This window comes from Sorex araneus, chromosome 4 (genome assembly GCF_027595985.1).
Source record: "Sorex araneus isolate mSorAra2 chromosome 4, mSorAra2.pri, whole genome shotgun sequence".
Classification (NCBI taxonomy): Eukaryota; Metazoa; Chordata; class Mammalia; order Eulipotyphla; family Soricidae; genus Sorex; species Sorex araneus.
The window spans coordinates 147,136,926-147,161,672 of NC_073305.1; the positions used below are offsets into that span (position 1 = coordinate 147,136,926).

Here is a 24,747-nt window from a genome sequence, read left to right on the forward strand (position 1 = left end):
TTGGCGAAGGACAGGCGAGCTTTGCGAATACTTTTCCCAGCTTCTGCCGCATCGGCCAACACTGCTGCTCTTCTCTCTTTAAGGTCTTCCTTTTTTGCATCTCTGCACAGCTTTGCGAGCTCGAAGGTTCACTTGTGGTTGCCTGAGGCTCGTGCCAAACCATGTTGGTGAGTGAGTTCGAGAGTTTCCAAAGACAGGAGTCTGTTTGTGGATTTCCTACTCTCAGCATTTTTCGCACAATCATGGAGATGTTGAATCAGTTGATCATTTTCATCATCGATGTTCTCAATGACGGCATCTTCCCAGGTTGCCGCAATAGTGCCAAAGAGTTCCCAGTTGGTGGTCATTCTGGGAGTTCTCCTCTTAAACTTAAACTTTGCAGTCCTTTCTCCCACTCTGTGAAGTAGAATTTTGCATGAAGGAGACTGTGGTCTGATCCCATTTGAATTTTGGGACAACGGCAACATCAGTCAGGCAAAAACTTCGATTAAATATGATGTAGTCAATTTCACTGTGGAACTGTCCACTGGGAGACTCCCATGTCCAACGTTTACATTGGGCTTTCTGGAACTATGAGTAACCATGGATGGTCTTGGTCGACATGATGAACTCATACAGTCTCTCACCCTGTTCGTTCCATTCTAGGCCATGGGACCCAATGTGGAGTTCTTTGGGCGACCTTCTCAGTCCTATCTTGGCATTAAGATCACCAACAAGGATTTTGTAGAAGATTTTATAGAACTTCTCCAGCTCCATGTAGAACTTCTCAATTTCTTTCATTCTTTCTTTTTTCATTTTTGCTTTTGCTTTTTGGGTCACACCCGGCAATGCTCAGGGCTGACTCCTGGCTCTGCACTCAGGAATCACTCCTGGCGGTACTCAGGGGACCATATGGGGTGCTGGGAATCGAACCGCGTGCAAGGCAAATGCCCTACCCACTGTACTGTTGCTCCAGCCCCAGAACTTCTCAATTTCTTCTTCATCGTAGTTTGATGTTGGTGCATAGACGATGAAGATAACATATACTTACCGAAAGTATATGTTATACTTACTTGGGGTAAGTGTATGTTTATCTCTTCTCCCCATTTTTGGATGGGGTTATCAGATTTTTAATGCAAATAGATCTCATATAATTGCAGAGTTTCATGTAACTGCCAGAGACAATCTTGCCAAAATATAAATTTGAGATAATTATAGCTTAAATTAAAATTATGTTTAAAAATTTAATATGCTGTTAAAAATATAGCAGCAGCATAACCAGTAACCAAGGAGAGATGATTCCATTTTTGGAAAGATGTTAAATTCAATAAAAAGAATTATGAAATAGAGACTCATTGTTAAGGTCTTATAACTTAAAAATAAAATGTTTAGATTACCATTGTAGTCCCATCTCACCTACCCTCCTAAAGTCCCCATTTTACAACCATAGATCAATCAACCTCAACAGAGAAACTTCTGTGTGACAGTGACTCCAACTGCAGACAATTTAATTTCTAAGTGATGAAACTCTTTTGTACCACCCAAAGTGCTTAGGACCTAATAACTAGTCATGTGTGTGACATAAATATAAGTCCTTATGCTTTGACTTAGATACCAAAAAAGTGACATTTTTGAAGGTCATGGATCATAAGAAACTACTAAAATCTAAGCTGTATAGAGTAGTTGGCTCTGATCTTGGACAAATTTTAATACCCAAGATTCCTAATCTTGATATTTACATACAGAATTATCAATTTCAGTCTTCTCTTCATTGTCTCTTCAAACTGCCTAGTTTGTGACCTTATGCAAAATGATCTGCAGAGAATGCTAAAATAACCCAGATTTTCTACCTTACTAAGGTATTTGATTTTGCATTTGAATATCATGTTAACTATATTATATTGTTAATCATTAGAATCATTTAGCTTTAAATTTTTCTTTTGTAATGTTTCCAGGACCTAGAATGTAAGAGTCATATGCTCTATCACTGGCCCAGTAGAACTAAACCATACCACTGACCCATTGAAACTATTTAGTTTCAAAGTTTTTCCTTTTTCTTTCTTTTTTTGCTCTTGAAAGCAGTTGTATATAATACTATGAAATTTGAGGTGAGAGAGATAGTATAGCAGGTAATGTACTTACCTAGCACATGACACACCCTAGATCAATCCCCAGAATCCCACATGCCACCTGAACCTGCCAGAAATGATCCCTGAGCACAGATCCAGGAGTTATCCCTGAGCACCACCACATGTGACTCACAAGCCAAATATATATTTTAGTAATTATACTGATACCAATAACCAGAAAAAAGAATTTCTGCTCTCTCTCCATATAGAAACATATAAAAACATTTTTATGGATGGTGTCAGATTGTTTACACTTTGTTTATCTGAGATAAAAGTGTTTCTCTTAGGGATAGAAAAACAGGACAGTGGGCAAAGTGCTTACTTTGCATGTGGCTGACCCAGGTTCTATTTCCAGAACCCCATATAGTTCTCCGAGCACTTATCAGAAGTGATCTCTGTGCACAGAACCAGCAGTAAACCCTGAGCATTGCCATATGTAGCACAAAAACAACAAAAAAAGCATTTTTTAAAGAAAGTGTTTCTCTAAAAGTTTTTCTTCTAAAACACTCTTCAATACAAATTTTATGAATTCAAACACTGCAGCTCTTAATTTTATGGCCTTTTCTGCACTAGCAATATTGCCATCAAATAACAAAATGGAAAAGAAAAACAAAAGAAAGGAACCTAAACAGATGGCCTTCCCTACAATTTTTTTGGGCGCTTAATATCCTTAAAACTCAATTTACTGCCAAAACTACTATAATGGTTTCAATCTTGCCTTGCAGCATTTAAATAAAGCATTAGTTTCTATCCCTATCTGTGCGAAAAATTGTTTTGCTGATGATTAGGAATTTTGCTTTAACTGAAATTAGAGAATAAGATGAAGCTATGTAATAGCATTTAAGTCATAGTGGATTTCAATATAAGGGATTCTAAAAGGTAGCTATTTTTCACTACAATGTATAGTCAAAGGCAACCTATTTCAGACAATCTTCCTCGATTAACATGATATGTAGTATCAATTTTTAGTTGTCAAATGCTTATTATGAACTAGATTACTTAGTCTCATTATGTGTATAACTATTATATACTGGCTAATTATTACAACTATACACAAAATTTGAAAGTATCAGACATTTTTATTTATAAATCTGTGGAAAACTATTTTGGATTTTTCATAGATAACCTAAAAATAAGATTCTGTTAAATAGAAATGTATATGCGCATTTACATCATAGGTTAACTTTCCACATCACTGTCACTGTCACTGTCATCCCATTGCTCATCGATTTGCTCGAGCGGGCACCAGTAACATGTCCATTGTGAGACTTGTTATTACTGTTTTTGGCATATTGAATACACCACGGGTAGTGTGCTGGGCTCTGCTGTGTGGGCAGGATACTCTCAGTAGCTTGCCAAGCTGTCTGAGAGGGGCAGAGGAATCAAACCTAGGTCGGCAGCATGCAAGGCAAACACCCCACCCGCTGTGGTATTGCTCCAGCCCACACAACTTTCCACATATTACACAATAAGTATATTGTGTATATGATTGTCTTTACTCATAATTCTCAACCATTTTTTATGAGAAACAGAATAATTCATGTTTTAATGTCTAGCATGCCTCAAGTTCTTGGTGTTTATATCATCTCATTTAATATGATTATTTTGGAAATGTGTGTGGAATTATGTGAAGATGATGACTTAAAACTTTGATTAGGCCCCTCTTCTTTACTATGAATTTAGCCGTTAGTAATATTGCCAGCATATTGGAACCCAAAATATGACACTAAAATCACCCAAGAAGTCAAACACGTGAGCCAGTGTTTGTCTCCTAGAGAAGGAAACAAGACTCTCATTCAGGTGTCATTGCAATAATTGTTTGTGACACTAAAAGAACAGAACACATGTTTACATTCAGTCCCTAGTGTCCTTCACATTATCGCATATTACAATTATAATTAGATGGAGATTAAATTTAGGCAAAGCTTTAGATTGGAATATAGAGCTGGGTGTCACAGAGAACAAAAAAGATCGATACATTTGGTTCCTTAATGAAAATGAAGAGCAAATAAAGAGGTGGGGTTTTGATAGAAAGGAGGTTTCCGCATGTCCTAAGCAGCAGCTTTCACCAGGTCAATGCTGTCATATTGCTTTTAACAGCGGTAAATCTATTGTTAAGACCCTCTTTCAAAGTCAGAGTGATGTGGATGGTGGCTTTTCAAGGTTACTTCCTTTCACTTACTCTCCATGGCTGTTTTATAACAGTCAAGAGGATTCTGTACAGTGTTTTATCTTAGCTTTGTACTCATTAAAGACTCATAAACCTAATTACTTAATATTCCTTAAGAAACACAGCTTGAAATAATTACTCTGTTACAAAAATTTAGCAGTAATCATTCTAAACTTTCCTGAATAGATTCTTACTCTAGAATTACTGAAGGTTTTACTCCTCTTTTTATTCTAAATGCAAACCTCTTCACCTTCATGTCTCTTTTAGAATTACATCTCAAGTGAAATTTAAAAAGAAATTTTAAAAATTCTGCTGGTTATTAGCATAAGCCATTGCTTCAAACGTTTCAAAGAGAGGAATTGAAGGTAAAGATATGAGCCACATGCTATGATAAATAGTAGAGAAAAAAATCTGGTTTTAAAGAAATGCTTTGTGTACATACAGCATTTCATTAATTGAAAATTCACATATTTAATGAAATGAATAAATACAATGACTCAAACTATAAATTCTTCAAAGAGATATATTTGAGAGAATTTTGATCATACTTAAAATCTGTTACTAGAATACTCAAGGATATCTGTTTTAAATGTCAGGATTTTTTTACTTTACCATGTTACTCTTTTGAAAAAATATACAGTGATTACTTACAATCTGTGAGAGACAGTAAATTATTTGGCCAGTCAAGCTTATTTTTCAATATTTTTACTTAAATAAAATTTCTGTTGTCAAAGGGTTTTGCTCACAGCCTTCGTTGCTTCTTACCGTTTCTCTGCTCAGGCTAATCTCAATATATATACCCTGCTGTTAAACTTTATTTTGATCCTTCTGGATCATTCCATTATTACTCAGCTCAAGGAATGCCTGCTTTCGCTGAACCCTCCTAGTATCAATTGCCCTCAATACTGTTCAGGATTTAGAATATATGAACTTGTAAGCTTGGCTTTTCTATTATAATCTCCTTGTATGTACAGACTAATTATTGTGCACAAAGGGTAAAGGAAAAGAAAAAAAGAAAATATGGAAAAAAAGGAGAAAAAGAATCCAAGTTTTGGTCTGGCAGATGCTGCCTCCAGGCTACCAGAAAAAACAGCAACAAGAACAAAAAAACAAAACCAAACCAAAAAAACCCACAAAAACAAGACAATGGCTTTTGTCTTATAAAGACTCTTGTGGTGATAAATACAGAAATATTCTCCAGTCTGAGCATTCCTCTGTCATGTTTATTTGTTGCCAGAGGTAGAAGATAATGGCTGGACAGTACCCTCATATATGTAGGGATACTTACTTTAGGTAAGAGAGTCAAATATCCTCCGGTTCTTCAAATCTACAACTCAAACAGTTCTGATTACATTAACTCTGTACTCAAGATATTGTTCAGATGTTATGAACAATTAATTGTTAAAAAGCAGCCTTTTTAACTTTAAAAAATGCTAGAAAGCGAGGCTGGAGCAATAGTACAGCGGGTAGGGCATTTGCCTTGCACACAGGAAACTCGGGTTCGATTCAGCATCCTATATGGTCCCCCGAGCACCGCCAGGAGTAATTCCTGAGTACAAAGTCATGAGTAACCCCTGTGCACCCCTGGGTGTGATCCAAAAAGAAAAAGAAAAAAGCTAGACATTAACAAGATTTCTTTTTCCTAAAGAATAATATATATTCTTTCTGGGCAAGTAACTTAGCTTTATAAACTGAAACCAACTATGTGAAAGCGGGTCTCTCAGAGAAATATGTTCACTATTCCCCAGGCCCAGCTCTAAATAACCTCTTTAATAAGTTTCTCTTTTATTAAGCTTTTAATTTGCTTTACAGCAGTAATTATTTCATTGGACATTGTTTTGTATCCTTTCTATGCATTTATTTAAGGCTATAATGAGCAGATTCTCAAATACTTGTTATCACTTTAAAATTTATTCCATTATTAAGTGATTCTATTATATGGAAGGTAAATAAATATAATTTCTATGTAAAGCACACTTATGTTTATTGATCAATGCTTATATTATGCTATTAATACAAATAAACAAAGGACAAAGATGATCTACTCACTATGTTCACAGCTTTGTGCAGATATAAAAATTATATTTTTGGTGCATGAGCAATACTGGAAATATATGGTAATGGGGGAATGTTAATTATGCATACTGGTAGAATTATTACCAATGAAAAATGTACACATGTGCACTTGAAAATAATAAATAAAAAACTCAGGTTTTAAAAATTCTCCCTTCTTTCTCCTCTCTACTCCTCTGTCCTTCCCCCTCTCCTCCCTTCCCTTCCTCCACTTCTCTTCCTCTTCTTCCTCTTCTCCTTTCCCTCCCTTCAGTTTTCTTGCCCACACAAAACCACAGTAAACATTTTTTTACTAAAACATGAATAGAGAAAGTTATTTCTGAAAAATAGTGTCACTCACTGTCATCCCGTTGCTCATCGATTTGTTCGAGCGGGCACCAGTAATGTCTCTCATTGAGAGACTTATTGTTACTGTTTTTGGCATATCCAATAGGCAAGGGTAGCTTGCCAGGCTCTGCCGCACGGGCTCCATACTCTCGGTAGCTTGCCTGGCTCTCCGAGAGGGGCGGAGGAATCAAACTCGGACTGACCAACCGCTGTGCTATCGCTCCAGCCCCCCAAAAATAGTGTAAGGCTAGTAACAATCTACTTTGCATATTTGTTGGTATATAAGCTTTCCCTTATTGACTCTGGGACCAAGGGCATCTAAACTAAACAAATCTGCTCCTGTTTAATACGACCTCTACACTTCTAATAATTTTCCACATTCTTGACTAAATAAATCAAGAATTTAAACTTTTCTACTTGTCTATGTGTGAATATAAGCATTATTTTCAGTCAATTTTTAGCTAAAAGAACTCTTCCATTTGCAATCTAAATTGCCTTTCATTATTCCTATTAATTTTCCAGTCTGTAGAAAATTAACATTTTATTAAAAGGCTAAATACTGAGTCTGGAGCAATAGTACAATACGTAGGGTTATTTGCTTGCAAATAACCAAGGCAGGTTTGATCTCCAGCACCATATATGGTTTCCTGAGCCCACTGGGACTGACCTGAGCACAGAGCCAGGAATAAGCCCTGAGCACCAGTCTAATAGCCAAAAACAAGCAAGCAACTCCCCTCCCCCCCCAAAAAAAGGCTAATTCAAATGTGTTATTTAATAAAGAGTGACTGGCGTGTGTTCTTATGATAACAGATCAACAGTTAAATCCTGCATCAGATGATCAAACTTTAACTGCCAACATTTTATTATTTTTTTTATTTTTTTTTTTAAAGAAATATTTTATTGAACCACCATGAAAACAAAAAAAAATACAAAGCTTTCAGGTTTAAGTCACAGTCAAATACTGATTAGACCACCATGCCTTCACCAGTGCACCCGTTCCACCACCAAAAACCCCAATACACCCCCCTCCCACCCCACCCCCCATCTAAGTAGCTGATGATATTCCCATTATTCTCTCTATTGAGTACATTTCATATTTCCATACAGAACTCACTATTATTGATTGGAAATTTTCCCCAACAATCAGGCCTGCTGAATAAGCATCATCTAATAATTTCTCTTCCTTGGTAAAGGTGAAGATTTTGAGTCCGCGCGGCCGCTATCGCGGCCGCGCGGTTTTGGGTTTCTAATATTTTAGCTCAGTTCACAGTCAAAATGGATGGCTCCAAGAATCTGCTCTGGTGCCAAAATGGGTTAGGAGACCTCAGGATCACAGTCAGTAGGCGGGAGGCTCTGCTTCTCGTGCCGCGGCTCTTGGTTCATCTCTGGGCGGAAGGCGCGCCGGGAACACCTCCCCTCCCAGGATCACCTACAGGCTACGTCACTAAAGAAAGTCCTACCTCCTGGTGTAGGGGTCTTAGAGGGTGGCTCTCACCGCGTGGTTGCTGCCGCTGCCGCCATTTTCGCTCAGAAAAATGGGGTGGAGAGGGAAAAAAATCCCTCCCCGGGCTGCACGAGGTTGTAGTTCAGTTCGCAGTCAAAATGCATGGCTCCAAGAATCTGCTCTGGTGCCAAAATGGGTTAGGAGACCTCAGGATCACAGTCAGTAGGCGGGAGGCTCTGCTTCTCGTGCCGCGGCTCTTGGTTCATCTCTGGGCGGAAGGCGCGCCGGGAACACCTCCCCTCCCAGGATCACCTACAGGCTACGTCACTAAAGAAAGTCCTACCTCCTGGTGTAGGGGTCTTAGAGGGTGGCTCTCACCGCGTGGTTGCTGCCGCTGCCGCCATTTTCGCTCAGAAAAATGGGGTGGAGAGGGAAAAAAATCCCTCCCCGGGCTGCACGAGGTTGTAGTTCAGTTCGCAGTCAAAATGCATGGCTCCAAGAATCTGCTCTGGTGCCAAAATGGGTTAGGAGACCTCAGGATCACAGTCAGTAGGCGGGAGGCTCTGCTTCTCGTGCCGCGGCTCTTGGTTCATCTCTGGGCGGAAGGCGCGCCGGGAACACCTCCCCTCCCAGGATCACCTACAGGCTACGTCACTAAAGAAAGTCCTACCTCCTGGTGTAGGGGTCTTAGAGGGTGGCTCTCACCGCGTGGTTGCTGCCGCTGCCGCCATTTTCGCTCAGAAAAATGGGGTGGAGAGGGAAAAAAATCCCTCCCCGGGCTGCACGAGGTTGTAGTTCAGTTCGCAGTCAAAATGCATGGCTCCAAGAATCTGCTCTGGTGCCAAAATGGGTTAGGAGACCTCAGGATCACAGTCAGTAGGCGGGAGGCTCTGCTTCTCGTGCCGCGGCTCTTGGTTCATCTCTGGGCGGAAGGCGCGCCGGGAACACCTCCCCTCCCAGGATCACCTACAGGCTACGTCACTAAAGAAAGTCCTACCTCCTGGTGTAGGGGTCTTAGAGGGTGGCTCTCACCGCGTGGTTGCTGCCGCTGCCGCCATTTTCGCTCAGAAAAATGGGGTGGAGAGGGAAAAAAATCCCTCCCCGGGCTGCACGAGGTTGTAGTTCAGTTCGCAGTCAAAATGCATGGCTCCAAGAATCTGCTCTGGTGCCAAAATGGGTTAGGAGACCTCAGGATCACAGTCAGTAGGCGGGAGGCTCTGCTTCTCGTGCCGCGGCTCTTGGTTCATCCTAACTGCCAACATTTTAATAAGTCATTTCCAACGTATCTCAAATGTACTCTATTAGCAAACATGACAGTCCAATTATTTTCATAGTGCTTCACATTTTTGGGTGGCTAAGTGCCAATAGTGGAATATAGGGTGGGAAATGTGCCAAAAAGAGTAAACTGATTTTAAAGGCTAAAATATTACTAGTGCTGAAAATTCAGGGTTATTAAGGTTAACTGCTATGATCCTTTTAAAATTGTCCCCGTGTGTGTGTGTGTGTGTGTGTGTGTGTGTGTATGTGTGTGTGTTACTGGGAATCAAACCCTAGACTCTCATGTTTGCTAAACATGCACTTTATCATGAGTTATGTCCTTAAGCCCCACAAGTAAGCATGTTGACACTTATTTTAGTTATTATTGTCTCAATATTCTGTTGAGAAAAGATGTTATTTTTAGTAAGAAAAAAGGATAATTGGAGGACATAAAACAATTCAAATATACACTTTATAATCCATTTTATTGCTCTGGACTATTTCAAATTCTGGAATAGAAAAAGTCACATCAAAGCAGTAAGAAAATATAGGGAAATGGGGCAGAGAATAAAGGTATGTCTAGTTTACCTTTCCAACACTGTCATCCCGTTGCTCACCAATTTGCTCGAGAGGGCACCAGTAGCATCTCCATGGCAAGATTTGTTACTGTTTTTGGCATATCGAATTTTGGCATATCGAATACGCCACAGTTAGCTTGCCAGGCTCTGCCATGCAGGTGAGATACTCTCAGTAGCTTGCTGGGCTCTCCCAGAGGGTTGGAGTAATTGAACCCAGGTCAGCCTCGTGCAAGGTGAATGCCCTACCCGATGCACCCCAATGCACTATCGCTTTAGCCCTACCGTTCCATAGGACATTTTTTTCTGTCATTTTTAGTAAGAAAATCATAAGCCAGAAAATATAGCCCAAATTATTTAAAAAATTTGTAGATTGGGAAAAATATTAAAAATAAGCCCAATGGAGTGCCTGATTTATTGTGGGAATTTAATAAAGGTACACTGAGTAAATTAATAAATAACAGTCAGAATAGGTAGGTTGCAGATTATGCTACCAATAATGAGACCACAATAACAAATAATAAAAAAAAACAGATAGATGTATTAAATGCTTACTAAGAATTTGTTATAAACACATGCATTGCATCATTATTTTCTGAGGTAGGGAGAGCTTTTCTAATTTTACCAATAAATAAACTGAGGCACAAAGGAGCTAAAGAACTTGATGATGACAGAGCTGGCATCTAAAATCCAAGTTCGCAACTGTGCTCGAGTTTCACCCTTCTGAGTTCTTCTTTCCCTTCTACGTGATCCTGGAAGCACTTCTTCACCTTCCAAGTCACAGCTTCATCAGTGATGAAACAGAACTTCTGGATTCGATGTCCTCTAGCATCCTCTGTATCTCTAAAAAGGTCATCCTACTTAAAGTGGATTTAGATTTATATGTGTAATTAGTATTCTAAACCTGAATTGGTCAAAATTTCCTCTAAAGGGCTCAGTAATAAATATTTTAGGTTTTCTAGGTCAGTCTCTTACAGCTCTTCAACTCAGTCATTGTAGCACAAAAATAATAGAAAATACAGAAAGAAATGAGCATTTTATTGTAAGAAAAATTAATTTACAAAAGAGGGTTGCTGGCCTGTGCCTTCACTGTCATATATAATACACAAATAGCAGGAACAAATACATGTTTAGCAAGAACAAGATTAGAAATACGAAGAATCACTATGAAAGGAGGGATGCTGACACAGCAGACATTCAAGTCTTTACCCTTCAAAACGGCAGAGTGCTCTCCTAATGGTTTCTACAAGAGACAATACTTAGTGACCTGTCAGATTTTATAAATACAAGGTAAGTTTATATTTGCACACATGATGTATTTCAGAAAGGTGTAATCTGCTTTCTAAATCATGATTAGTTTCTCAGACTAGGTCATTCAAGCTATTATTAGATGCCACAATGATTTAAATACATAACACACTCACATGCATGCACACACACACATACACACACACACAGAAGGAAAACTCTTACACAGATACTTCAATATTTTTGTCCTTTTATTATAGGGATCACACAGCAAAGCACTCAGGGGCCACCAGGCTATACAAAGCGGTGCTGTGGGCAGAGTGAGAGTATCCTGCCCACATAGCAGAGCCTCACTCTATGAAGTGCCAAGAATCAAACTCTGGGTCTTTCACATGCTAAGCATATGCTTTGCCACTGGAGCTTTCTCCCTACCCCTGAGCATTGCCAGATGTGTCTCAAACACCTACTATCTACATCTATCTACACTATGATAAACAAGAAGCAGAAAACATATTCAAAACAAGAAGTATAAAGTATTTTCTCTTTGCTACACCTATTAATGTTGAAATTTAGTGTAATGTCTCATCTTCTAATCACTATGTCACTGTGCTAATTCAAAATACATTGTTATTTCAGCAAATAATCTTTAGCTTGCTCTGTACAGATCACTAGGTTAAAATTTCTGCTAGGAAGTAAATCATACACTTTGTATGCAATTCTTTAAAAGCTTATATTAATTTGAGGAAGGTGACATAAAGAAAAATACTAACAACCTATTTGCTGGATATAGTTGTAATTAATGAGCAAGGGTTATAAAACAATCAAAATTATTTAAAAATATAACATACAGCTGAAGAGATGGAGAAATAGGTCAAATATGTGGGAAGCTGAAGATCAATCCCTGGCACTCAATGATTCTCTTAGCTCCAAACCAGAGTGATGGTCCTGACCATCACCAGGTGTAGACCCCAAATTTTAGTAATAATATTTTTCAAAATAACACATAGGACTACATTTATATTTACCTGAGAAAGAGCGAAAGAGAGAGAGAGATCAATTAGCATCCTCTTATAATTTACGAGAAAGTAAAGAGAATTCTTTGGAATTAAGTAATCTAGTAGCACTGTAGCATTGTCATCCCATTGCTCATATCGGTTTGCTCAAGTGGGCACCAGTAATGTCTCCATTGTTAGACTTGTTGTTACTGTTTTTGGCATATCGAATATGCCACAGGTAGCTTGCCAGGCTCTGCTGTGTGGGCAGGATGCTCTCGGTAGCTTGCTGAGCTCTCTAAGAGGGACAGAGGAATCGAACCCGGGTAAGGCAAACGCCCTACCCATTGTGCTCTAGTCCGAAGTAATCTAGTAAAGTTTGAAAATTTATTGGATGTAAAAATACTTCACTTACATGTAAAGTGGTATAATACTACTTGAAGGTAGAGCATGATACCTAAAGATGTATAACATAAACTCCAAGGTAACACTAACATGAAAAAAACAACACATGAGGGACATAAGATGAAACCAAAAAAGCATTAATTTAATAATATATACTATAAAAGAAAAAAGAAAAATAACACTTGAAGCAATGCAAAAACAAACAGCAAAATTATAAATTTAAGTACAAGTTATAAAGCCAAATCTTTCAATAACAATATGAAACACAATTTTTGTTCATATATTAAAATTTGAATGTTTTGCCAAACTGTAGTGGTGGGTGTAAGTGTGGAGAAGTACAAAGCCCAATTCTTTATTATTTACAGTAAATTCAATTTAAATGTATTAATATATAAGAATAAAAGTGAAATATTGGGAAAAGGCCTAATAATCCTAAAGAAATGTAAAATAACCAGGAATAGTTCATAATGTAAAACATAGAAAGAATATTTCTAGGGGTAATGAAGTCTTCCTAATTACAAAGCTGTTAATTCACAAAGGATAGATCATAAAAGTTTAAAAACTTAATCATTAAGCTTCAAATAGTCTAGAGCAAAAATAAAGAACTGAAAGTTAGCGCAGACAGATTCACAAATACAGTTAACATTACCCTCATAATTGACTAAATTAGTAGCAAGAAAGATCAGTAAGGATACACACGACAAACTAATATAAAACTATTGAATTTGGCCTTATGGAGGTAGCTTACAGGGCTGAGCACATCATATGCAGGCAGGCTAGGTCAGATCTCCAACACCACATGGTCCCCAGAGCATGCCCTGGTGTGGCTCAGAGTACAGAGAAGGGAGTAGTCCCAAGGCACAGCCAGGTGAGCCCATCTCCCAACACATAAACAATCTAATTGAGAACAGACACGCCACTCCACATAAAAATAGTGATATAAATTTCATGGTACAGAGATATTATCCTAGTACAGATAAAAATTTGTCTTACTTTTTAGTTGCTACAGGGGCTGCGTTAGGTGGCACTTGGGATGGGGAACCAGGCCACTCCTAGTGGTGCCTGAAAGTCATGTGGTACCAAGGACCAGCATCAGTACCTTGAACATCTGAGTCACATCAACAGTCCTGAACCAAGTTTGAAAAGGACTAAAGTTATACAAAAATGTTCTCATCACAATGAGGTTAATGCAGCAAATTTCAAATAATAAGAGAACAACTGAAAAAAAAGAACACTAAAATGTTTCAAAATAAAATTACATACTACAAAAGAAGCCAAGGATTAGACAGCAAATTCCTAAATATACGCCAAAGTGTTTATAGCTGAGTGAAAACATATAAACATCAAAATATGCTTGCCAAATCTGCGAATGCCAAATATGTTAATCATGTAAATTAATGTTATAGAGCTTTTAGAGAACACAGACTGAGGATGGGGGTTGCATCTGGGTGGTTTTACTCCTCAGGCATCACCCCTTGCAGTGCTCAGGAATCTTTTGGGATACCGGTAATAAAACCTAAGTCGGACACTTGTAAGATACAACCTCACTGACTTTACTGTTATCTCCTACCCCTTTGTGCAAAAAGTTTTGTATTTATTACTATTATTATTATTTTAGCCATTGATTAAGCTGATTAAATTGTGCATGAACTCCATGTTACTTTTTAAATTTTTTTAAATTTTATTTATTTATTTATTTATTTTTGCTTTTTGGGTCACACCTGGTGATGCACAGGGGTTACTCCTGGCTCTGCACTCAGGAATTACCCCTGGCCGTGCTCAGGGGACCATATGGGATGCTGGGATTTGAACCTGGGTCGGCCGCGTGCAAGGCAAACGCCCTACCCGCTGTGCTATCTCTCCAGCCCCTTTTTTAAAATTTTAATTGAATATCTATGACAGCATTTGCATGGCATTTGCAGCTGCGCAACCCCTTATAGCCTAGTTCTCCCTCTTGGAGAACCTGGCAAGCTACCGAGAGTTTCCTGCCCGCATGGGAGAGCCTGGCAAACTCCCTGTGGTGTATTCATATGCCAAAACCAGTAACAATGATGGGTCTCATTCCCCTGACCCTGAAAGAGCCTCCAATGTGGCATCATTGGGAAGGAGTAAAGAGAGGCTTCTAAAATCTCAGGGGTAGGAGGAACAGAGACGTTACTGAGACTGCTCGAGAAAATCGACGATCAACGGGATGATGATGATGTTACAGATCCAAAGACCAGTTGTATTAGGAAAGATTCTTAAATAAAATACCTTGGGAACCTTGGAGGGAAAGGGGCAAATAAAAAATAAAAAGACAGAAAAATTACAAGCAGAAATAAATGACCAGACAACAGAAAAACAGAAAACTGATCAAAACTAAGATACTTCCTTGAAATAAAATTTATAAGCTTCTAACAAGACTAAGATCAGGGGGTGGGGCAGCAATAGTACACACAGGGATCACGGCTTTTCCTTGCATGTAGCAAGTGTTCCTTTCCCTAATTTATCTGCCTCCTCCTCACACCCCATCCCTGTAGCAAGCTTCCTACTGAAGACCAATTTCCCTGCTCTTCGTTTCTATTTCCTCTGAACATTTTTTAAAATACATATTTTATTTTCATAAAAGTAGTTCACAATAATTCATTACAGATAATGTTCAAACACCAATCCCACCACAAAAACATTCCCACCACAGTAAGAGGTAAGTGTGTGAGGGTTGTTGTATTTCATTCTGGAGCCTGAATATAAGAGAATACAAGCAAGTATATTAGAAACCAAATAAATGTGTGATACTTTTGATAAGTTAGTGAGGTACAATACAAGCGTACAATCTCTGGAAATTCTGCCAAACACTCTTCCAGGAGCTTTAGTTTATAGTCTCTGGGGTCTTGGCCATTGATGAGATTACATGGCGCCAAGGGCAGTTTGTGGGTGTGACTGCCAAGTCACTGGTTAACTGGGGACCTGGGAGGAGGAGGCCCAGTCCCGATCCAAGCTGGCTTGGAGATCTCAGTCACTGGCTCCCAAGAACCTGGGTTTGGCTGCTGGTCTGCTCTTGAGTGAGGTTCATCCTGTCTTCGATATTTTTAGGTTCTTTTTTTCTCTTTTTTTGCTATTTTGGATTATACCTGGTGAGCTCAGGGGTTATCCCTGACTCTGCACTTAGAAATCATTCCTGGTAATACTCAGGATACCATATGGGATGCTGAAAATTGAACCAGCGTCAGCTGTGTGCAAGATAAATGCCCTACCCACTGAACTATAGCTTCTGACCCTCCACTGAACATTTGATATTGTTTTAGAAAGTTTCTTTATACCCCACATCTGAGAAAGAACTGATGATATTCTCTAGATACATCCGCATAGGAGAAAATTGCATGACTTGATCTTTTCTTATAGCCAAATAGTATTCCACTGGATACATGTACTGTAGTTTCTTTACCTAGTCATCTGTTCTTAGACATCTAGGTTGTTTCCATATTTTGGCTATTGTGAGTAGTGCTGCAATGAATATAGGACTGCAGATGTCTTTCCTGAATTTTGTTTTTGGATACTTGGGGTGTATTCCCAGGAGTGGAATTGCTGGTTTGTATTGATGCTAAAGTCCTAGTCTTTTTTTAAAAAAATGTCCATATTGACTTCCAGAAAGGTTGGATCAGTTGACATTCCTATCAGCAGTGGAGGGTCCCTGATTGACAGTACTGCAAATCCCAATATTAATAAATGTTTAAAATAAATTAAAAATCAAAATTCTCATCAAAATGTAAATAGTAAGGATATTTCTAAATTTGATAAAGGTATCAACAAATAGCCTGCTCCTAAAATAACCGTTGTTAGAACTCTGACACTGTGATGGAATTACTAATTTCTCTTCATAGTACTTTCACTTTTTTGATAGATAAGATGTGAGAGATTAAATTTACACACAACAGATTTAAGCATACGTTTCAAAGTACCTTAAAAAAAATTGGAGCTGTTACTACAAGCAAGAGATGGTCATTCTCTCTGCCTCCACCTAATCAATTTCCTAATTTCTCTCCATCTTCTTCAGCCCCTGGGAACCAATAATATTCTATCACTATATAATAGATGGAAAACTAATAGCAACGGTAGTTATACAATTTACTGTATTTCCCGTGTTACGAAAAAATAAAAAATTCTAGAACATTGCTCAAAAGATAGTTTTATTTTTCAAATGTGAACGGCAAGTCTTCTTTCGTATCTGCGAGTCAATTTTTCAAATATTCTTTTCTAGATTTATAGCATCCAATAAAAATCAGCAATAAATACACAAAAGTAACTTACAGTTCCTTTTGTTTTTATGTACAGTTATAGTACAAGAGCTTTTAAAAAATAAAGCTACAAGTTTCTTTGGACCAAAACAATAACTCAAAATAATAGAAATAGTAGAACCATAAGCAATGCATCAGAGGTTCTGGGGAAAATCTTTTCAAAATTAAATTTGAATATTGACAAAGCTTTGGTGCTTTGGGTTGCCTCAGGACTCTTTCACTTAATGCATATTATCCTAAAGTGAGCAATACGTCAAATTAATTTGCTTTCTTTGCTTTTCTCAATTTTTTAGTGCCTATGAGGAATAAACTTACTGAGAAGTTATTGAAGGCATTTACAGTATAAAACCCAATTTTTATAAGATGATATTTTAATAGCCAAAATGTCACTAAACTGAAAACGGTATCATAGTGTTTGATTGTCAAAAGGAAAATTAAAAGGAAAATGAGATTAAAATTAAGCCATTTATTACCAAAAGGGAAAAAAGCTTGTGAATGGCCTGAATGATTTCATGTTTAGATTTAGCTACTAAAAAATGACCCCAATTTATAATTTCTGAAAATTGGTAAAATTGGTGAGCAAAAATCAATAACTATAAACATCATTTACCTTATATAACTCATATTAAATGGATCCATTATGTTATAGTAAAATAGATTCCCCTAGATTATATTGTCTTCAGAGCTCACCTCGACTTAAAACAGACTGTCATTTAATAATTTAGAACTCTATTCTCTGATGGTTTCAAATTCAGTTCAAATCAAACTATCATAAGAAAACATAAAATAAATGCGTTAAATGTTTATCAGTATGAAATGGCCAATCTATCTGTTGAAAAAAAATAAAAAACTATCTTTTAAATGAAGCATGTATGGTAGAGAGTACATTTTATATAAAAAAATTACAAATTGATGAAGGTATCAAAAGATGTTCCTAGAAAAACAATTTTGCCTGAGAGCAAATTTTCTTATCCATTTCCATGATAAAAATCACATGTTAAGTTTGTGATTTTTTTCTATTTTATTTGATATGTTCAGACAGTTAAAATATTTTTTAAAAACAAAATTGTCTTTAATTCACATCTACTGATTTTCTGGCTTCTCAAATAATCATTTACAATAGTGTTGCTTCTTTCCAGACTTACTAGAAAAAAAATACTTCATCATTTTGTGAAAAAGAGAGTGGTTGGAATTATCTCTTTTTTTTTTTTTTTGCTTTTTGGGTCACACCTGGCAATGCATAGGGGTTACTCCTGGCTCTGCACTCAGGAATTACCCCTGGCGCTGCTCAGGGGACCATATGGGATGCTGGGATTTGAACCTGGGTCGGCCGCGTGCAAGGCAAACGCCCTACCCGCTGTGCTATCTCTCCAGCCCCTGGAATTATCTCTTAAACATTTAAACATAAGAGGCAATAAGGAAGCATAAACAAGACATAAAATAATTTTACAAAAGAGGTTATAAAAGTGAATTTAATTTATGTTACAAATTGAGCTAATAATTATTTGAATATATCCAAAACCTCAGCATTGGTTTATAGTATGAATATTCACAACTCATGTACACAAGTTCCTTATGGACAATCAAATTCCTTTGTTTCTCTTATAAATAAATAAAACATAAAATCAAGTTGTGCATTTTATGATCTATACACTTTGTACTCTAATGTTCCTCATGTCTTTCATTAGTACAGGTCGGTAGCTTTGCTCCAAATTTTCCATGAATTCAAAGTAATCACTCACTCGAAACCCATGCAGTGCTTCTTCCTGAAATTAAAAAAAAATATATATATATATATATACGTGTATATATATACACACAGACAGTGCTATATGCGTGTGTGTCTGTACATGCATAAAGGGGAGTTTATTTGTTTGAAAAAAGACACACAAGTCTCACTGCATTAATTTTACATAGCTGATGCTGAGTTTTCTTTTATCAGGTGTAGACAGGGATTCTATATTGCTAGAAAAGGTAAAATTGAGAGAAATAAATCGTTTTCTGTGAAACAAGCACGACTGACCCAAAAACATAGCTATTTCATGGGTAAAAGTATTCCCCTCCTCACACCCTTTTTTGTCATGGCTTATGTTGCTACAATGACCAGTGGCCAAGGCTTGTACACATGCTTAACTATGTTGCTATTACACTTTTTTTTCTTTTTGGAGTTACACCCAGCGATGTACAGGGGATACTCCTGGCTCTTCACTCCTGGTGGTGCTCAGGGAACCATATGGAATTCTGGGAATTGAACCTGGGTGGGCTTCATGAAAGGCAAACACCCTACCTGCTGTGCTATCACTTCAGCCCAACAACACAGCTTTTTTTTCCAACAGCACATTTTTAAAGGCTGTATATGTATATATATGTATATATATACATATACATATATGTATATATATACATATACATATATGTATATATACATATATGTATATGTATATATATACATATACATATATATAATTTAGACTAGAGATAATAATTTATGAAATGAAAATCTGGACTCTATAACATAATTGTGCTATGTTATCCAACTTTTAATTTCTTCATTTATTAACCCATTTATCAGCTTATTTTATGTAAAGTTCCTGGTTATATACTACACAAAAAGATAAATGAGAAATGTGGCAGTCTTAAAGGTTATCTGCTGAGGCACATAACCTCAGCATATATATAGGTATATATATTATATACATATATACCTATATATACACACATATATATAGTGGCATCATTATCTGTATAAACTGAATTATAGGGAAGATGTTTGTCAAATAAATAGCAATAGAATTAGACTTTCTATAAATTTCTCCTTGATAAATTTGTTTTTGTTCTTTGGGGATAACAAAATGATCAACCACCAATCTTAGTATCAAGCAATTCATCTTACGGTTATTTATGTATACATAATAATTATTATTACATGTATATGAATATGGAACTAATATGAATTTTTCAAATTATCTTCAAACTGTATGATTTGCCATAACACTGTACCCAAACTGGAGAGAAGCTTTAGTAATATGCTGGTACGCATTTAGCTATGGTGTTCATATTCTCAGTGGTGGTGCTCACTGGGGCTCACAAACCCACACACTTGGTTGTGATGAAATGGAGGTTGCATATGTTGGTGGATGTTGGTGGTGGTGGGCAGGACCCCAGAGGGCAGTGTTGCTGGAATTCAATCAGCACGTGCGGCCGTGATGCTGAGAACTAAACTGGTGGCCTCATACCTATGCCTGAGCTATCGTGCCAGGTCCAAAGGCAACCAAATTAGTCAATGAAAGACAATCTGATATACTAGTAAAAGCGTAGGATTTGGATTTGGACAAAAAGAAAAAACAGGGAAAGGGAGGGGTTACTCAAATTTCCCGTGTTTTAATAGGTTTATGAATCTGGGAGTGTTCTCACTCTATGACTCAATTTCTTGTGTGTAACTTGTGAACAATAAGGAAACAAGGCTATGCTGTCTGAATGCCTTACTATGTACTATAAGGTTCTAGGGTCATGGTTTCACCATTCACCTGGTTCTATACAACACAAATAATCTTTCTTTTTGGGTTTCACTCACTGATGCTCAGGGGTTCCTCCTGGTTCTGTGTTCAGGGATCTCTCCTATAGGTGCTCAAGGGATCATATGTGATGCCTGCGATTGAATATAGGTCAGCTGCATGCAAGGCATCTGACTTATGCTCTGTGCTATTTCTCTGGCCCCAATATTTTAAAAGTATTCATATAGTATCACTTCATTCTTCAACAACTATACGTGATAGGTATTTCACTCACAACTGAAAAGAGCAGGAAACTGATGGCTAGAGAGGGAGGCTGAGGATAGTAACCACGCTTATACTGTGAGAATGACAGAATTGGAATTGGAATTCAATTAGATTCAAATGATATAAAGCAATGCAGAAAATATCTGCAAAACTCTTGGTGAGCGGATGTTTTATCTGTTGGCTTAGATGATGAAAGCATCTTAGGAAAATTTTGCCGTTTTTGTTTTGAGGCTATATCTGTCAGTGCTCAGGGGCTACTAGCAGCTCTGTAGAGAGGGGTGGGGGTAGAGAATACTGATCCAGGCACTAAGCAGTACTGGGGGACCATGCTGCGTCAGGGATCAAACCTGGGTCTTACACATGCAACGGATACATTAAGCCTATTAAGTGCTCTCATTCTCTGTCTCTCTCTCTCCCTCCCTCCATACCCCTCTCCCCAAGCCCCTCTGCCTTCTAAAAGCTTAGTATTCAATCTATTTTATTCAGTGTGATCTTCATTTCTTACTTTGTCAACATGCTCTGGTAAAAACAGCTGCAACGAGAACAACAAAAATTCCTCTTGACAATCTTCTGATTGGGTTGAAATTAATCTTATTTTTCATAATTATAAATTGATTTTGCCATAATATGTAGGATTCAGTTGAAACATTTAAATTAAGTACTTTGTGCCTTCAGAACCTTCCAATTTTACTGGAAGACAATTTTCCCCTGCCTGGCATTTCAATGAAATTTGTTCCCAGGTTGAAATCACAAACTTAAAAATAAGATCACTGCCAATATATTAGCATGCTACAGAGGAATGCAGTATTGCCAAGTTGCTTCAAGAGTGAATCTTCTGAAGAACAATACAACAGTCATTTTGTGTGTGTGTGTGTGTGTGTGTTTGAGAGAGAGACAGAGAGAGAGTTGATTTCACTCAAAACTAACGAACCAAACACTTCAGGTTTTCAAGCTTATTGAAATATTTGAGAATATTTATATTGTTGGATAATGCTTTTTCTCTCTGGGTAGTTTGATGCATACAGATGTTCTCTACCACCATCTATCATACCATTATTTATCACAGATAAAAATATTCAGGACCCCAGGTCCAAGGACTAAACTCTTCAGCATGATTTCAGAAATTGCCTTCTAGCTCAGAACTAATCTATTAATCACAAAGTGAGGAAATGATGCATTTAACACTCTACTATCCAACACATCTTCTGTGAAATCTACAAGGATACAGTAAAAACTCAGACAGCATCTTACTGAGATATAGATCTATGTATATATATACATATATGTATATATATATACAATGAATATATATATTCATCGGCATTCATCTACTATAGTGGCTTAATCTAAGGAGAAAAATAAGCATTCTGCTCACTTTTTTTTTGTAAAAATAAAATTACTAAATGTGTTTTTAGTAAAGTAGGACTACCTATTGTAGTGTGTGCTGCCTTCAAGTCTAAGCAATTCCAAGTCATTGTTTTCATCTATGTCTATGAAGAATGTTCAGTGGCATTGTTCAGTATGAGAAAATCAAGAAATAGTCTAGATTCTCAATGATCTAATTTTAATCTAATTTAATCTAGCTTTAGTCGAAACTAAAAGGAAGACAAGTGGTTTCCTACTCTCTTTCTCTTTTTCTTTATTTTTGGCACAAACCAGGTTGTTCTCAGGGCTTACTCCTGGCTCTCTGAACTTGGGGATCACTCCTGAATGTGGTCAAAGGATCATGTATAGTGCTGGGGATCAAAAGCAAGCCTGCTACATTCATGGCAAGCATCCTACCCGCTGTACTATCCCCCCAGCCCCCATTTTTGCTTAACCATATGCTTCAGAGACAAAACATAGGTCCATCATACCATTTCCTGTCAGTACAAGAGACATACCAGGAAGGTAAAAATCACATGTTTTCAATATTCTGGAGACATTTATCTTACGTTTCTTAGGATAATTGGAAATAATTGAAAACATACAATAATTTCATGTTTTAAATATTTTGTAAACTCTTCCATTGGGTCAGAGTATCTTTTTTTTTTTTTTTTGCTTTTTGGGTCACACCCAGCGATGCTCAGGGGTTACTCCTAGCTTTGCACTCAAGAATTACTCCTGGCAGTGCTTGGGGGACCATATGGGATGCCGGGGATCGAACCCGGGTTGGCCGCATGCAAGGCAAATGCCCTACCCACTGTGCTATCACTCAGGCCCCCAGAGTATCTTATTTATAACAGAATTCAATATCCTGCTCTTCTTTATATATAGATAGTGGTTACTCCCTGCAACACAACATCCAGTAGTGTGACACTGACTACTAGGACCTTAGCCTAGTGACACAGTTCTGCTCCACCCAGCATGTTCCAGGTAAACAGGAACTTGCACAGTGGTGCTTTCATGGGGACTATATGGTTGAGGGCAGCAATGCAGTGCTGAGAATCCAACTCAGGACTTCAAACATGCTAAGCAGATGCTCTACCATGTGACTTTCTTCCTGGTCCTTCAATATGCTCTCCACCAAATAAGTAGTTTCACTAGAACAGAAGTATGAGCCTATACTTCAGAAATTAAAGACCCACATAAATATGTTTATTGAAACATATTTATTTAAACATTTTTAAGTGGGTCTTTAATTTCTGAAGTATGGGCTCATACTGAAGTTTAGGCTCAAACAACGAAAAGTAAAGTAAGGTTTCCTGATCTATTTTACCTTTCCCTTCAGGAGCAATAAATATTAACTATGCAGAGTAAAAAAAAAATTGCATGTGATCTATAAAAACACACTGTGGCTGTGAAATGTAGTTGTATGGATCATTATCACTTTTAATCTTCTTTTGTACACATATATAATTTTGGATCACAAAACACAAGATATAATTTCTAAGGTCTAAACCTACAGCTGCAGTTCATTGTGGAATTTAACTATTTAATCACTATCATTGTTATTTTTGCAGTACCAGGTATTAAGCCCATGACTTGAAACATGCAAACATGTGTTCTACAGTAGGTTATACACATTGTCCCTCCCTGTAAAATTTAAAAATCATAGCTCTATTCCTGATGTGGCAGATTTTCTGAGAAAGGAAGAATAAAAATCACTTCATAAGATAAGTAAAAAGTTGTATACACATGCCTATAAACTTTATAAGATTATTAATGGAGAAGTTAAAGGGTATGTAAATGCATGTTTAAATAAATCACAGTTGATTTTATTTCACTAAGCAAAAAAATCACTGAAGTTGAGAACTATCTGCTTAAAATAAAACAAACCAATAAAATAAAGTGACAGTATTAAAAAGACTTTTTTCTTAATTCCTCAAATGAATGAGAATAGTACAAGAAGGTTAGTTCTAGAACAAGTGCTAAAATCAATTCTTTGCCAACATATTCTTAATTTGGATTTAAACCAACTCATTAAATTGTAGCAATTTAAACAGGACTTAGGTAGTAAAGATAATCTTTTCCCTCTCGTCTGAAAATTCTTTACAACATTTAATTGATAACAGCATTATGCCAAGAGCATAATAGAATTTGGGACACACTGACAGAGGTAACCAATTGCAAACCCTATTAAAATTTATTTTCCTCTGCAGTAGACAAGAAAGAGACAAAACTGCAGTAATCACTAAAATCAGATTTAAACATGATGAAATATAAAATACCCCTGAGACTGGAGCATGAGCTGTATGTTGGAGGTCCAGGTTAGCTCTCGAGGCACTGCATAGCCCTGCAAGTATAGCTGGGAGTGAGCCTTTAGCAGTGAGCCAGGTATAGTCCCTAAAAAATGCTCAGTAAAACCCCAAAGCAAAAGTCAATAATCTCTGGTGGGAAGGAAGGTAAGTGATAACCATTGAAGGGTATAGTAATGTTTGTTATTTAATGTGAATAAGCCTAAGTTCATTTATCATTCTTTTCATGTTTACATTATTTAGTCTATCTACAAATATTAATTAATCATCTACTATGTGCATGTATCTCAAGAAATTGAAAACAAATTGCAAATACAACAGACACAAAAATCACAGCAAGAATCTTACACAGGATACTATGGAAGATTGTCAGGCATCTATAGTCAGTGATAATCACTGTAAGAGAAACTAAACTGGG

The 24,747-nt window shown here is 37.3% G+C and overlaps 1 protein-coding gene across 1 annotated transcript in view; it reads right to left on the reverse strand.

Annotated features, from left to right (window-relative positions):
- Nucleotides 1–14,283: 14,283 nt before the first annotated feature.
- The window catches only part of TBC1D32 (TBC1 domain family member 32), a 227,184-nt gene continuing 216,720 nt past the window's right edge, over nucleotides 14,284–24,747 (reverse strand). Inside the window, exon 34 of the mRNA XM_055137151.1 lies at nucleotides 14,284–18,639. Coding sequence (XP_054993126.1) covers nucleotides 18,520–18,639 — 120 coding nt within the window. The 3' untranslated portion in view covers nucleotides 14,284–18,519. The remainder of the gene's footprint in view (nucleotides 18,640–24,747) is intronic.